Here is a 13,546-nt window from a genome sequence, read left to right on the forward strand (position 1 = left end):
AGAAAATGCAAAAGTCACCTCTGATAACGTGGTGCACGGAACGAATGGTGGGTCTGAACTTTTCCCATGTGACGAGTCAGTGGGCGAGCCTCTAAACGGGCAGTCCCAACTCTGGCCCCGAGTAGAAGAGGCCTCTTCTGACAGTGCTGCGGCTGAAAAAGAGAGCCCTGGAGGACTGACCATGGAAAAACCTCCCGAGAAGAGATGGGGGTTCTTCTCGTTTTTTTCCTTCGCCAGGTCCACCTCGAACAGCACGCCCCCACAGAGCCCACAGCCGGCCTCAGACATGGCCCAGGAGGTGTGCGGAAACACGGTTCAAAGCAGCGCCGATTTACAAGGCAGCCCTGATGATGGTACAACCCCCAGCACCGCACGGCCAAGTACGAAACCAGAAAATGACAGTGACAATCTGATGGAACAAAATCAGCAGCATTCCGAGAATTCATCGACTGATACAGAACAGCCAGAGATTGACAATGCAACCGCGATGTCTCGCGAGGGCACCTCCTATAAAAACACGCGGCGGGAGGCAATGACAGCCGTGTCGGGGGGCAATGCAGAAGTAGAATGCCGAGATGCAACTCGAGCAGACTCGGAAGCCCCAGGTGAACCCATTCCTTTCAAAAGCAGCGCTCGCACAGCAAAGTCTGAAGCTGATGTAAATATCGAAAAACCCATTGACAGGTGTTCCGACAAATCAAGCAGCCCAGAAGAGCCACAGGTTGCCGAAACAATCAATGAAAACGCTGCAGTTAAATCTTTCGACAAGACATCTGCGACTGGACCGGAAGGCAAGCCTAGCAGAGGCTTCTTTACACTGTTTTCCTTCAGCAAGTCCACCAGTAAATCGGATGTTTCTGAAACAGAAGAACACACGAACCCACCGGTGAACTGCAGCGAAGAGGAGCCACTGGGAGAGGGAGAATTCCTCGCCGCGGGCAGCCCGATGGACGAAGAGAAGAACGGGACACCGGTTGGTACGAGCCAAAACAAGAAGACATCCAGTTTCTGGTTCTTCCCTGATATTGGCTTCACAGAACCCAAACCGGAAGAACCGACGAGTTAAAGCAATTAGGTTACAGTCCATCATTGCGGCAATGTATTCCCGCACCTCCGATTCACAGTTGGCCACGTACGGTGTGAAATAAGTTCCAACATACATACAATATGTAGGCAAATGATGTTTGATGGGGTTTTTAAAATTATATTGTTTGTTAAAATATATGAAATTATTAAAAAGGATAGTTTTTCGGGGAAATATATTCTCTATCCACTACTGGTTGAAGGACTCCCCTCACACCATTGCCTTCCCTCACGCCATCCCCCACAGTCCAGTACCACTGTAGTGATGAAGGATGATTACAATCTGTCGACTGGGAACTGTTTACGTACATTTTTTTAAGCCCACAGCTTGATAACATTCAACATGTAACTAATATCATGGCAGGACCTCCTTTGCCAGGACCAAAATATAATAATCATGATATGATAAAAACCGTTTGAAAAGAGGCTCAAAAGAAAGCTGTCTCTGGTGTGGGCCAATCAGTTTCAATGACAATGCCATATATTATCAGAGTACGTTTTTTGTTTGCATTCTGACCACAAGCATTGTGGTTAATGCAAACATGATTCCTCGTAAAAGGCTTCAGTTTGGTGTTATAACATCTTAACACCTGTTTTGTTGCCAGAAAAAAAGGTGAAAACCTATTATCATTTAACTAATAGTATATTTAAAACGTGTCCTGGCAAATGCATCGTAAGTCATGCAAGATAAGTGAATTCCGAGTCAAATATCTTCGCAATACCAAATTCCCAACGTGAGCATATACAAGCAGCCATTCCAAATGCAAGCTCTGGAGTGAGTCTGCATGTGTGTGTACGCATGCGTGTTTGCCAATCTCCAGGGCCGCAATGATGCGACTCCCCTGGTGATTTGATGCACTGCATCGGTAACGATTCAATTCTTCAATCAAATTGTATGTGGGGTTGGGGGAGTGGTAGTTGCCCTCATGATAGCAAATGGGAGTGAATTTATTTAGGATTCATTCTGGAAGAAAAAAAATGCATCACTTTTTACCTCTGCAATGACCCGACATGTTCCACTCTCGATAGGCAAGACATTTTCATTGCTATAAATGTATAAGGCATTAAAACGTGTGCTCTTGCCACGCAAAAAAAAAACATCCTTTGAAAATTAACATGCAATAATTAATCATGCCATTTTGCAAGCATTAATACCAAATTTGGTAAATCTTTTGTATTTTATCATCAACATCATTAATCCCCTGCCAGTTGAAGGACTCCTTAAGGCATTGCTTTGTATTTTATGCCTGTAAAAAATGAAAGAATATCGTGTCTGTATTAGATTTAGAAACACCTTCAATATTCAATCTGCTTCTCGACTCTATGAATGCATTTTTGAGATGCCTGAATGCTTTATATCCAGAGGCTATTTCATTAATAGATTTAATATGCATGCACTGATTCAGAATAATGTATCTTACATTGTGCTTTGTGTTTCACTACTTTGTTTTTATCCTGTTTTAGTTTCTCTTGGAAATTACATTATTCACATGGGCTCTCAAATAGTTTTAAATAAAGAGTAATAGTTTATTGATATGGAAATCATGTATGACACTGACCCACTGTATTGCAATGCTTGTTGACAACTGGCAGTTCAACCCAATAACCAGCATTTACCATGGTCTTTTCATAGTAATACTAATAATTATTCAACCTGTAACGTGCCACAGTATTTGCTCACTCGCAACGAGAATGAGACGGTGAGAGCCAGAACCAAATACCTCCAAGCTCTGTGGTCCTCTTTGTAATGTTATTGGCCAATTAATATATTTTTTACACGTGTGAGAAAACCCACATGTGTGGGGGGGGGCAACACTACCCCATGTCAGTGTGTGTATGTATGTTGAACTTCTTTCGTACCGTACGTAGCGAACCGTGATAATCGGTGGTGCGGGAACTAATCGGAGATGGAACAGGTGGAGTTCACATTTGCTGTACCGTATTCTCTTGGCAAGCCATGGTGATATGGAACAGGTGGAGTTCACATTTGCCATACCATATTCTTTTGGCAAGCCATGCTATTGCACCTCGACACCCATGGGAAGGGAGTTTTACAACATTTCTATGAGCCACCAACTCTTGCCTCCACAGCGATGGATCACATGCGCATGCCACCACCGCCCAGAGACAATATTGATGTCCAATCACAGCTCTTAGCATTTTGCCTCGACAGGCCCTTCAGATGTCAGAGTCCTACGTCAAGAGCACTGCAGCATATTTAGAAGATAGGGTATGATTTCTGCTCATCTTTATCTACGAACTAAAATTTTAATATGGCGTTTGGCTTGAATTCACAAAAAAAAATCCAAACCATTTTAAGATGTACAATGTTTATTACCCAAGTTTCAATGTAATTATCAGACAAAATGTATACATTTTAACAAATACTCGCCAAAAACTGGATGAAGTACATAATACATCTAAGTGCACATCTGCACCCTCGTTCGCCAATACCGAAATGAAGGCTTGCCGAATAAGTCAAGTGTAATAGATACAATTATAGAAGAAAAAAGCACAAAACAGATGATAACATTTTACATTTCACATCATATCCGTGAAATCTTAAACGTATTGAGTCCAGTGAACACCTTCCATCGGTATCCTGCAGGTGATCTCGGCGGCCGCTGAGATCACCTGCCGCATCATCATCAGGGCATCCCGGTGTAGGGCAGCTTCATTGGGTAGATCGGCCCGTAGCGATCCTTGTGCCAGAGCAGCTTGCGTTCAAGGAAGCGCACCGTGTCAACTGTGAGCACGAGCGTGTGGTACTTGAGCATGCTGTACACGTTCAGCCCTGCAACATGACGGCGTGGTAAGCAGGGGTGCACGACATCAATCGTCCATGACCAACGACAACTTTGGGCGTGCACAGCCACCACCGCCATCGAGCAGACTGCCATGTCAGCATTTAAAAAAAGACATTAAAAACTAGATTACCTGGCCGTCCAGGCTAAATGGGTTTAGGCTCGGATGTTTCTTTTATCGTCTGGGTCTTTTTTTAAGGCTATTTCAAGTGTGCTATAAAATAGCTTACCCAATGCAGGCATCACAGTGATGGTCTTCAGTTTTTCTGTTGCCTCCAGGATATTCTCTGGCATCTGTTCATTCCTACAAAAACATTCAAAGTAAACAATCATTGCGTTCATGGGCTTCACTTACGGCTTTATATACAATCCTTCATTGGACATTAGTTAATTGTAAAAAAATAAAAATACTCACGTAAACAATCTGTCATTGTGTTTTGAATGTCTCACATTTTAAGCAGTTGTATCGTGGTACTGTTAAAACGACGCTGAAGTGAGACGTAACGAAAACGAAGAATGATCACAAAGGGGCATCTCTCGTGGCACTCACACGTCCACGATGAGGACGGAGTCGCCCCACTGTCTGTACTCCGCCAGGTCGAGCAGGTACTGGGGGTCGGCCGTGGGTATGTCCAGGGAGTCGACGATGTGCAAGTCATCCTGCGCACACATCATTTCTGTAGAACTGATTTTTGTGTTTAGTTGTGCTTCACCCGCACCTTCGATTAGCACAGTTGGCTAAGTACGGTGCGAAAGAAGTTCATCATGCACCGACACCATCATTTTATTTAAAGCACACCTCGAGCTTGAGAATAGAGTCTCAAAGCACCTGTATGACCCTTTGTCAATCCAATGCCGGATGAAGGCCTCTCCACACCATGTGGGTCATGGGGGTTATTTAACCCATGCCTGTCAACCCCTTATCTATACCTACCTTATTACAGACCAATTCAGACCTTATTGGTCACCCCGTGCCCTTATACATCTCAACGTTCATCCTACAAATTCCAATCACAAGGGAGAGGCACAAACAAATAGACAAAAACAATGGGTTTTTTGCCCGTATTGAAACGGCTATATGTCGTATGGACCTGAAAACTCAATTTCCCTGTACAAGAATATGGGTAAACCATGTGGGTTGACAGGTATGTTAACCATACTTCACCATTCTGGCCAGTGTGGAATGTTGAAGGTAGGGAGCATAGTCGTAGGAACAGAGCCACAGTACAATGGATTTTATTGCACTTCCAACCCACATTACATTATTCAACCCCAATTACTCTTATATAACTGTTTCAAGTATCAATAGGAAAGCAATGCCTCTGTCGAACGAAGCGGACCGTACCTGTGCGTGCTTTACACTGAGGGCAACTGTGAGACCCTTGACGCGGACCTTCATAGGAAGCATGTAGTAGTAACTGATCGGGCCCCGAGGGCCATGCGCCACGCCACCTGCCGCACACGGTGTCGCATCACATTAACCAAATGCCACCTCACACCACTGCGCACCACTGGCGAGAGCTAACACAGGACGAAGAAATGCGTCAGCCACACGTGCTTTCTAGATCACACCACCAAACTACATCACCGTGCTGCATCAGCGAGCGCTAACACAAAGGCACAAGCGTGCCATCCTCACCTCCTTTCCAGATCGGGGACCGGATGCTGCCGTGTCGTGCGCGTCCGCTGCCCTTCTGATTCCACGGCTTGCGACCACCGCCGCGCATCTCAGCGCGTGTCTTCGCTTTCGCGTAGCTCTGTGAATGTTGACAGGTCACACGTGTGCCGAGGGCATCGATGTAGCCACAACCAGTAAGCTGAACAGTATCTCTGGCGCTACTGTAAATGCGTACATGGGTGCTGGAATTAAAAAAATATATTTTTTTTGTCAAATAAACTGCACGCATATTAAGTTTATATGTGCTGCTATCTATTTGCTGTGAAATAGAGCACTCACAATCCTCTTGAAATTCTTCTGCCATATTAAGACTTGATGTAGGATGTCAAGCCTAATGAAAAAACAAAATGTAAAAAATGTTAATAGCAGAAATACATAAAGAAAAACACCATTACAAATTATGACAGTCCCCGTATGGGTACAAAAGACTACACCAACTGACCTCAATGAGCCATTCTTTAAAATAACTGGTTGTTTCCCTCCTGAATTTCCACACTAATTTCCGTGAATTGCATTGACTCAAAATTCAGCAAACAAAACTTGATGACAGCAACTCAGATGCTCTTTTTAATTTTAACATAAGAGACATTCAGCACAATGTACAATTTAAATAAGGAGTGGATCTGTGACAAAGTGGTTCCCACACTGCACTATGAACCTGATGACATTTAATCCCAGGCCATGGCTGAAATCAGTGCCAAGTGTATCTGTACAAACTCACACTGCGTGAAGTAAAAACAACCCCCATGACAACAACGGATTGACAAAGAGCTATAAATACAATATCACAATTTAATAACCACCAACAGAATATGTGACCTACAGTGTGGCAAAAAACTCAACACATTGCTCATGCATATTGCCATAAAAGAAAAAGTACATATTAAATGACATTTTTGGCAATGGCTCGTGATTTAAATATGAAGGGCCATCGGCAAAAACGTTGCCTATTTTTCATTTTAAGGCAATTTTATTGATGTGTAGAATTTTTTGTTATTTGTACTTAAGCACAACTGCCAACGCAGTATCACCACATAATTTACCGGATGGCAATAGGGTCTAACAGCAAATACTGCTTCACCAATCAATGTAAAAAATCGCTCGCAATGGAACAAAGTGTGTGTTGCGTCACTGTGTGCGCCACAAGAAGAACGAGGAATGGGGCCGCACCGTGGGGGGACACCGAACACGTCCGGGTGGAGGTCGACGAGGCCCAACTGATCGACATCAAAACCGCGCAGAGACTCCAGCCATGCCTGGCGCATGGGCGCATACACGGGGGCGGCCACCTCGCAGGGCCACACCACGGACTCTTTGGTAGAAAGGGAGGAACGACAAGCGCACACGATTGAGTCTACGCACGTGCTTTCTAAAATATAACCCAAATAAATGAGTAAAAAAAGACATGGATTATTTAACACAATGCATCATTTGGTTATTAGTAAGAACATAAAATATGGCACACACAGACGCGTTAAATATAAAGAATTAAATTAAACTTTGAAGAGTTAAAAATGGAAAAACACATTCTCACCAAAAAAAATGGTCAGCCTATTATCTTTGAAAAAGTTGGAATTATGAGATAAACATATCAATGACAAAAAACTAAATTTCCTTTCCCATAAAGGCAGAACTGAAATGACAACAGGAATGGGCTTCATGGGAAACTGCCAAGGCTGTCATTCCATGGAAGGAAGTTGTCACAGCTCATCACTCTCTTCTAAAGGGTAGCCTATGGCAGCAAGTGACTCGGTCGAAATTATTCTCTCCCACAAATTGCAGGAGCAATGTCTGGCAATTAGTGGCCTTGTTCATTTCAAGGGGCATTACTGTTCTTTCCAATGCTATAATTCCTAGCAAAAAACAGCATTATTTTTACTTGATTTTAGAATACCAATCAAAGATGCATTTTTTTTTATCCGAGCTCCAGGTGGGCAACTAACATGTATTAATCAAGCCTCTCCTACACTGTTGGGAACGTCTGTCATTGTAGTTTACATGCTATTACCAATAAACAACAATGTTGTTACATTGGAATACATTTTCTGAGTCAATGGAACACCTTCTGGACAAAATTACGTTTTCAAGAACACAAGTTTTATTTTGTATTTTTTTTATGTCCTTAACATATGCATTTGGCCTGGGCTTCATATAAACTTGGGAGTGTGTAGATCAGCAACTCGGAAAATATTCCCACACCCGACACACATAATCCATTATCGCTCTCCCTATGGCTATGGCTACTAGTCACATGCCTACTCCAATCTACCAGCGACCCAGAATATCGTCCGTAATTACGCCGTGCTTACAGTATTTTCCACTCCAGGCCAGAGAATTGTGAATTACTTGTACTCAAAAATTGGCTGTGACAAAGTGTCACGGCTATTGGAGGTAACTAGGTTCATTGCAACTGTGTTTGCTCAACCAGACAGTAGAGTCAAGACAACATTGTCATTTCATGTTAGGCAAACGAATTCAGGTGGTCAGATTATAATACTTTAGAGCATAGATGCATTAATAATCGAGTACAACGGTTTCAGACCAGGTATAATTAAAGTGCAAGCATCATGGATGGGTAGAAGGATTGGGGGAACACGTGGGTACCTGGGTGGGCTGCATGGCATAGGCTGGCGTGACTGACCACGGCAGGTAATTTTGGCCCCACTCCAGCCAACAGCAACTACATCAGCAAAAATAACAACACCACCAACAAAAACGTATGAGTTCATATGCACGGCTTGAATCAAGCCAACCCATCATACCACTGAGGTCCATAAATTGAGAAAATTAAAATTACAACCAACTCCACGACAGGTACGTGAAATGTACAATACTGGCTTGGTATGGCGATTAGCACCGTCAGATACTGGGCACTATGAAACGCCAGACACACCTAGGCACAGAGCTTGAAACCTGAGTGGTACGAGCTAAGTTTCTCCGACATGACCCCTAAACCACCAGGCCACCTCGTCGCGTCCACAACCTATCCCTCTACCCCTCGCCTCTAAACTCATCATCTCCACTCACCCCTGACCCCTCTCCACTCACTCCTGTATTCATAACCCCCTGCGCTCTCTCCCATAACCTTCCTCACCCTCTCGTCTCACTCTCCGCCCTCTCCCTCACCATGCACGCTCCCTCTCTTCTCCACTCACCCTCCACCCTCTTCCCAACTCTCTCCCCTCACCACCTCTCCCCTCACCATGCACCCTCTCTCGTCTGACCCTCGCCCTCTCTCCCCTCACCACCTCTCGCCTCACCCTGCACCCTCTCTCGTCTGACCCTCACCCTCTCTCCCCTCACCCTGCACCCTCTCTCGTCTGACCCTCACCCTCTCTCCCCTCACCACCTCACCCTACACCCTCTCTCGTCTGACCCTCGCCCTCTCTCCCCTCACCACCTCTCGCCTCACCATGCATCCTCTCTCGTCTGACCCTCACCCTCTCTCCCCTCACCACCTCACCCCACACCCTCTCTCGTCTGACCCTCACCCTCTCTCCCCTCACCATGCACCCTCTCTCCCCCAACCACCTCTCCCATCGCCCTCTATCGCCTCAACTCTCTCCCCTCACCACCTCACCCTGCACTCTCTCTCGCCTCAACTCTCTCCCCTCACCCTGCACCACCTCTCCCATCGCCCTCTATCGCCTCAACTCTCTCCGCTCACCCTGCACCCTCTCTCCCCTCACCACCTCACCCTGCACCCTCTCTCGTCTTAACTCTCTCCCCTCACCCTACACCCTCTCTCGCTTCTCACCACCTCTCCCATCGCCCTCTATCGCCTCAACTCTCTCCCCTCACCCGGGGCGCGGCGCCCCGGAGTTGTCCCGCCAGCAGCCCGAGCATCACTTCGCGATCCCCGCTCCAGCACCACGAGGGCTCGAGGTCAAGCGCCGGGTGGTCTACTTCTGGGGTCGCGGACAGCGACACGACTCAAAATTTTATTTTAGTTACAAAAATATTAAATTCTTCCTCTATTGAAAGACATTCAATCAGAGGTTATATTTAATACAAGTCAAAGCAAAAAAATAGACTGTTGTAACTTGTGTATTGTTGGAGGCTACTCAAAAGTGTATCCGGTTCGCGGACTGCCCGTTCACGGGGGGAGGGTTCGTATCGATATCATTTAAAACAACTTTTTTTAAATCGATTCACGCGGTAATGGCACGGTCTATTATTAAGCTCATCGATGGTTTGGAACGCACACGACCCATGTTCAAACTCGATCTTTGCCATCGCAGACGGCACGAGACGCCGTTCAACGCAAACGAAACGGAACAACGCAACCGAGCGGCTGCAGACGAAAATCGACTCTTGATTTTTCGATTCCATTTCGGAATCGAATCGGATCGCGTTTGGATCGTCACACGTGCGGCGAGAGTGAACGACGGCGGGCGGAGTGGGGCCAGCGACCATTGTCTGGGAGACGCTGCGAGCAGGACACGGCGAGAGGACATCCCTCCACCGCACGCCCCCCGTGTGAGAGAATATGTTCTACCATGTGAGTGCCTCGCGTTAGGCGGCCAGGGACATCGCCTTAGCGAGACTCTGGAGGACCCAGGGCCCTGGTTCAACCAGTGGCGTTGGTTTGGAGTCCCGGTGACTTCCAATGGTGTAAATGAGTTCTGACCTGGTTACATTAAATATGATAATTGGTTTTTTACCCTTTTATCTGGCTAGCAACAAAACTGTCTCAGATGGTGTTGGACCAGATGACGCCGAAAGGCGGATTCCAACATCATGTGAGACTAGGCTCTACGGAAAGCTGTCTCGGGTGTGGACCAATCAACTTCAAGGACAGTGCACATTATCAGAGTTATGTTTTTTTGTTTGCATTATGACTGCAGGTATTGTGGTCTATGCAAACATGACTCCTTGTAAAAAAAGGTGTCAGTTTTGTTGCCAGGTAAAAGGGTAAAAAAAAACAAAAAAAAATTTTCTTCTGGCAAATGAGGTTCCAATGGTACATTAAATATAACTTGGACTGTGGTGGGGCTCCAGCTGTTCGAGGATTACTGTGGCTGAGTCCATGGGGCCTCGGCCGTAGGGTTTAGAGTGGGGACTGACAGAGGCTCCCGTACGCGCGGTCTTGGAAAATGGGAAATTAGTGATTCTGCAGAACTTTAAAGTGATTAAAAGCTACGACTCTTTGAATGAAAACGTTTTATTTTTCGAGATGTTCATCGTTTCCTTCCACTTTGTTTGAGATTAATTCATTATTTTCCCCGTCTCGGATGAAATATGCTGCGACGTTTCGTTGTGTGCACCGGTGGAATCTTTTAGACGTCTCCACGTAGCCGCCACACGTGTGCCCTGTGTACTGTCTGCGTGTTTTGTGTCTCCCGAGCAGATTTCTCTGGAGCATGAGATTCTCCTGCATCCTCGATACTTCGGACCCAACCTACTGAACACTGTGAAGCAGAAGCTCTTCACTGAGGTGGAGGGAACCTGCTCTGGAAAGTACGCGGGGGTGGTCCTCCTTTTAGGACTGGGCCACGGTCCGGTTGTTTACACGATCTTGTGCTGAAATGCTCGACTTTCAACAGACATTTCAAAAATACACTATCGGATAAAGGGCCTCCCCCACTACGGACGGCTTGTGAGGGCCAGAGGTGGGACAAAGTCATTGTTATGCAAGTCCAAGTCGAGTCGCAAGTCATCAAATGCATGACTCGAGTCTGACTCGAGTCCAAGTCACATGACTCGAGTCCACATCTCATAGGTGGGACAAAGTCATTGTTATGCAAGTCCAAGTCGAGTCGCAAGTCATCAAATTCATGACTCGAGTCTGACTCGAGTCCAAGTCACATGACTCGAGTCCACACCTCTGGTGAGGGCTATTCGACCGAACACAATTTGGCCATATGTAAAATACTCATCCAAAGCCCATTACGTTGCTTCAGTTAACAACAACAACCTTGCAACTCTCTGAGTTGTAACATAGAATCTAACACACTCAACACAAATTGGTCAGTTACATTAATGTTATTAATTGGCGTGATGTTGTCAAGTTCAAGATCAAGTTCATTTATTAGGTATAGCCCTGTGAGCCATTCGGCTCTTGAATCGGGTGCAACCGCAACAAACAAAAAACAAAAACATGAACAAAAAAACATCTTAAAGTGAATATGTGACTCATTAGCTCTGTGGGCACCATCTGACGTGTAATGCTGTGTCTCTGCAGGTATGGCTTCGTCATTGCGGTGACCACTATTGACAATATTGGCGCCGGCATGATCCAACCCGGAAGGGGATTTGTCCTCTACCCAGTTAAATACCGCGCCATCGTCTTCCGCCCGTTCAAAGGCGAGGTGGTCGATGCCGTTGTCACTCAAGTCAACAAGGTATTTCACAGGTTGGCTTGTGCTACACCCATCATTGTTCAACTATAATATCGGAATGTTTTCATGAATTTGGGGATTATGTCCAGGGATCTGATGTCAATTCTTTAGCGTGACTGTAATGAGGTGTACAAGATGACCAGCATAGAATTAAACTATTAAATTATCGTCGCTTGCCTCCACCCCCAGGTTGGCCTGTTTACAGAGGTCGGCCCAATGTCATGCTTCATCTCCAGACATGTAAGCATTGGTTACAACATGATGCACAGCAACGGCAGATATGTTACCTGTGTAATAATTTACTCGCATATGGATTCGATTGTTCTGGAGGATGTTTAAGTTGTTTTGCAAGTCTTTGTTAATGTGTGTACTCTTCGTTTTCACAGTCTATTCCATCGGAGATGGAGTTTGATCCAAACTCAAACCCACCGTGTTACAAAACTACTGATGAGGTATTGTGCAGCTGAAATCGCACATCGAACAGTTTGCAAAACTACGACAAATCAGAGTTTATACTTAATTAACGTTTTATTTTAAACAGGACGTTGTCATCCAGCAAGATGATGAAATCAGGCTCAAGATCGTGGGAACAAGAGTTGACAAAAACGACATTGTAAGTGTTCAATACTTAATGCACACACAACTTCATGCACTCAGTATTTTCAAATGTGAATAAATCCATATCTTTAACAATGATACGTTAATTTAATGTTCAATGTTTCGTGTGCAATGTATGGTCTGACTTTATCCTTTGTTTATTCAGTTTGCCATCGGCTCCCTTATGGACGATTATTTGGGTAAGTGTATAACCATCTTATACATTGAAGCGTAACACTTACGATTATTGCATAATAAGGTGTATAAAACAAATATGTACATACATGATGTGTTATGATGAATTGTCATACAAAAGCACACTGTTTAAACTTATGTATGTTTGTTGTTTAGGTCTTGTCAGCTAAATTGCTGCACTTCGAAGATGCTGGGATGGCTACAGATTCAACCGTGTTAATATTTTTTCAATCATAACACACTGGCATAAAATAGAAATAATACTTTGATAGTTTGCATCAACAGAAAATATTATTTGAAAATGGATCTTTGTAGGTTAAATGATAAATGAACATTGTTCAAATGTAAGTTGTTGCTTTTTTATATCTTTGAATAAATGTACATCAGACTAATTGTTGACCTGTCTGTATATACAATTTCATTACATGTCTTAATTTAAACAAAATAACTTTTTTTCCCAGAAAACTTACTCGGTCTTCTTATTCCAAAAATAATGTAGATTTGCAGTTTATAAAAAGGTACAAATTCTTGTAATTCTGAATCCGAATCTTTCTTTAGACTGGAGGAATCTGATGAACTATGAAGCTTTTTTTCACAGATGTCCCAAAGGACAGTAAACTTAATAGGTGCATTAAAATGTGCATATACATGGGAAATATTATTCAAGGTATTAACAGGAGAAAATCCTATTAAATTCACAAAAATAACTGAAATAAATATGCCCCCATGCCATATCAGTGATGGGGGGTTGGAACATACTTCACCAGTTTCTGGTTAAATGATTCACACAAAAAACAGGATGTACAAGCACAATGTGCGTACTTAATATATGTTGATTACAATATGAA

The 13,546-nt window shown here is 44.3% G+C and overlaps 2 protein-coding genes across 2 annotated transcripts; one reads left to right on the forward strand and one right to left on the reverse strand.

The window, feature by feature from the left end:
* Positions 1-3,396: 3,396 nt before the first annotated feature.
* On the reverse strand, positions 3,397-9,637 carry MRPL4 (mitochondrial ribosomal protein L4). Its single transcript, XM_078596004.1, has 9 exons — positions 9,367-9,637; positions 8,170-8,245; positions 6,736-6,877; positions 5,845-5,896; positions 5,527-5,644; positions 5,233-5,339; positions 4,438-4,547; positions 4,118-4,191; positions 3,397-3,877 (listed from the first exon to the last, which is right to left on the reverse strand). The coding sequence occupies exons 1-9, from the start codon at positions 9,409-9,411 to the stop codon at positions 3,732-3,734; spliced, it is 870 nt and encodes a 289-aa protein (XP_078452130.1). The 5' UTR covers positions 9,412-9,637; the 3' UTR covers positions 3,397-3,731.
* Positions 9,638-9,895: 258 nt separating this feature from the next.
* On the forward strand, positions 9,896-13,090 carry POLR2G (RNA polymerase II subunit G). The gene is made up of 8 exons (XM_078596005.1): positions 9,896-10,066; positions 10,916-11,025; positions 11,750-11,909; positions 12,096-12,146; positions 12,293-12,358; positions 12,448-12,519; positions 12,670-12,703; positions 12,855-13,090. Exons 1-8 carry the CDS (start codon positions 10,055-10,057, stop codon positions 12,866-12,868), a joined length of 519 nt encoding a protein of 172 aa, XP_078452131.1. The 5' UTR covers positions 9,896-10,054; the 3' UTR covers positions 12,869-13,090.
* The last annotated feature ends 456 nt before the right edge of the window (positions 13,091-13,546 follow it).

The sequence above is a fragment of the Lampetra planeri genome, chromosome 7 (assembly GCF_965212315.1).
Source record: "Lampetra planeri chromosome 7, kcLamPlan1.2.h2, whole genome shotgun sequence".
NCBI lineage: Eukaryota > Metazoa > Chordata > Hyperoartia > Petromyzontiformes > Petromyzontidae > Lampetra > Lampetra planeri.

Coding starts and splice junctions, on each gene's coding strand:
- MRPL4 (XM_078596004.1), bottom strand. CDS start 9,411: ATGCTCGGGCTGCTGGCGGGACAACTCCGGGGCGCCGCGCCCCGG. Junction 5,897..6,735: donor GTGTTCGGTGTCCCCCCACG/GTGCGGCCCCAT, acceptor TTTTTTCATTAG/GCTTGACATCCTACATCAAG. Junction 3,878..4,117: donor CACTGTGATGCCTGCATTGG/GTAAGCTATTTT, acceptor GTCATGTTGCAG/GGCTGAACGTGTACAGCATG.
- POLR2G (XM_078596005.1), top strand. Junction 11,026..11,749: donor GAGGGAACCTGCTCTGGAAA/GTACGCGGGGGT, acceptor GTGTCTCTGCAG/GTATGGCTTCGTCATTGCGG. Junction 11,910..12,095: donor TTGTCACTCAAGTCAACAAG/GTATTTCACAGG, acceptor CTCCACCCCCAG/GTTGGCCTGTTTACAGAGGT.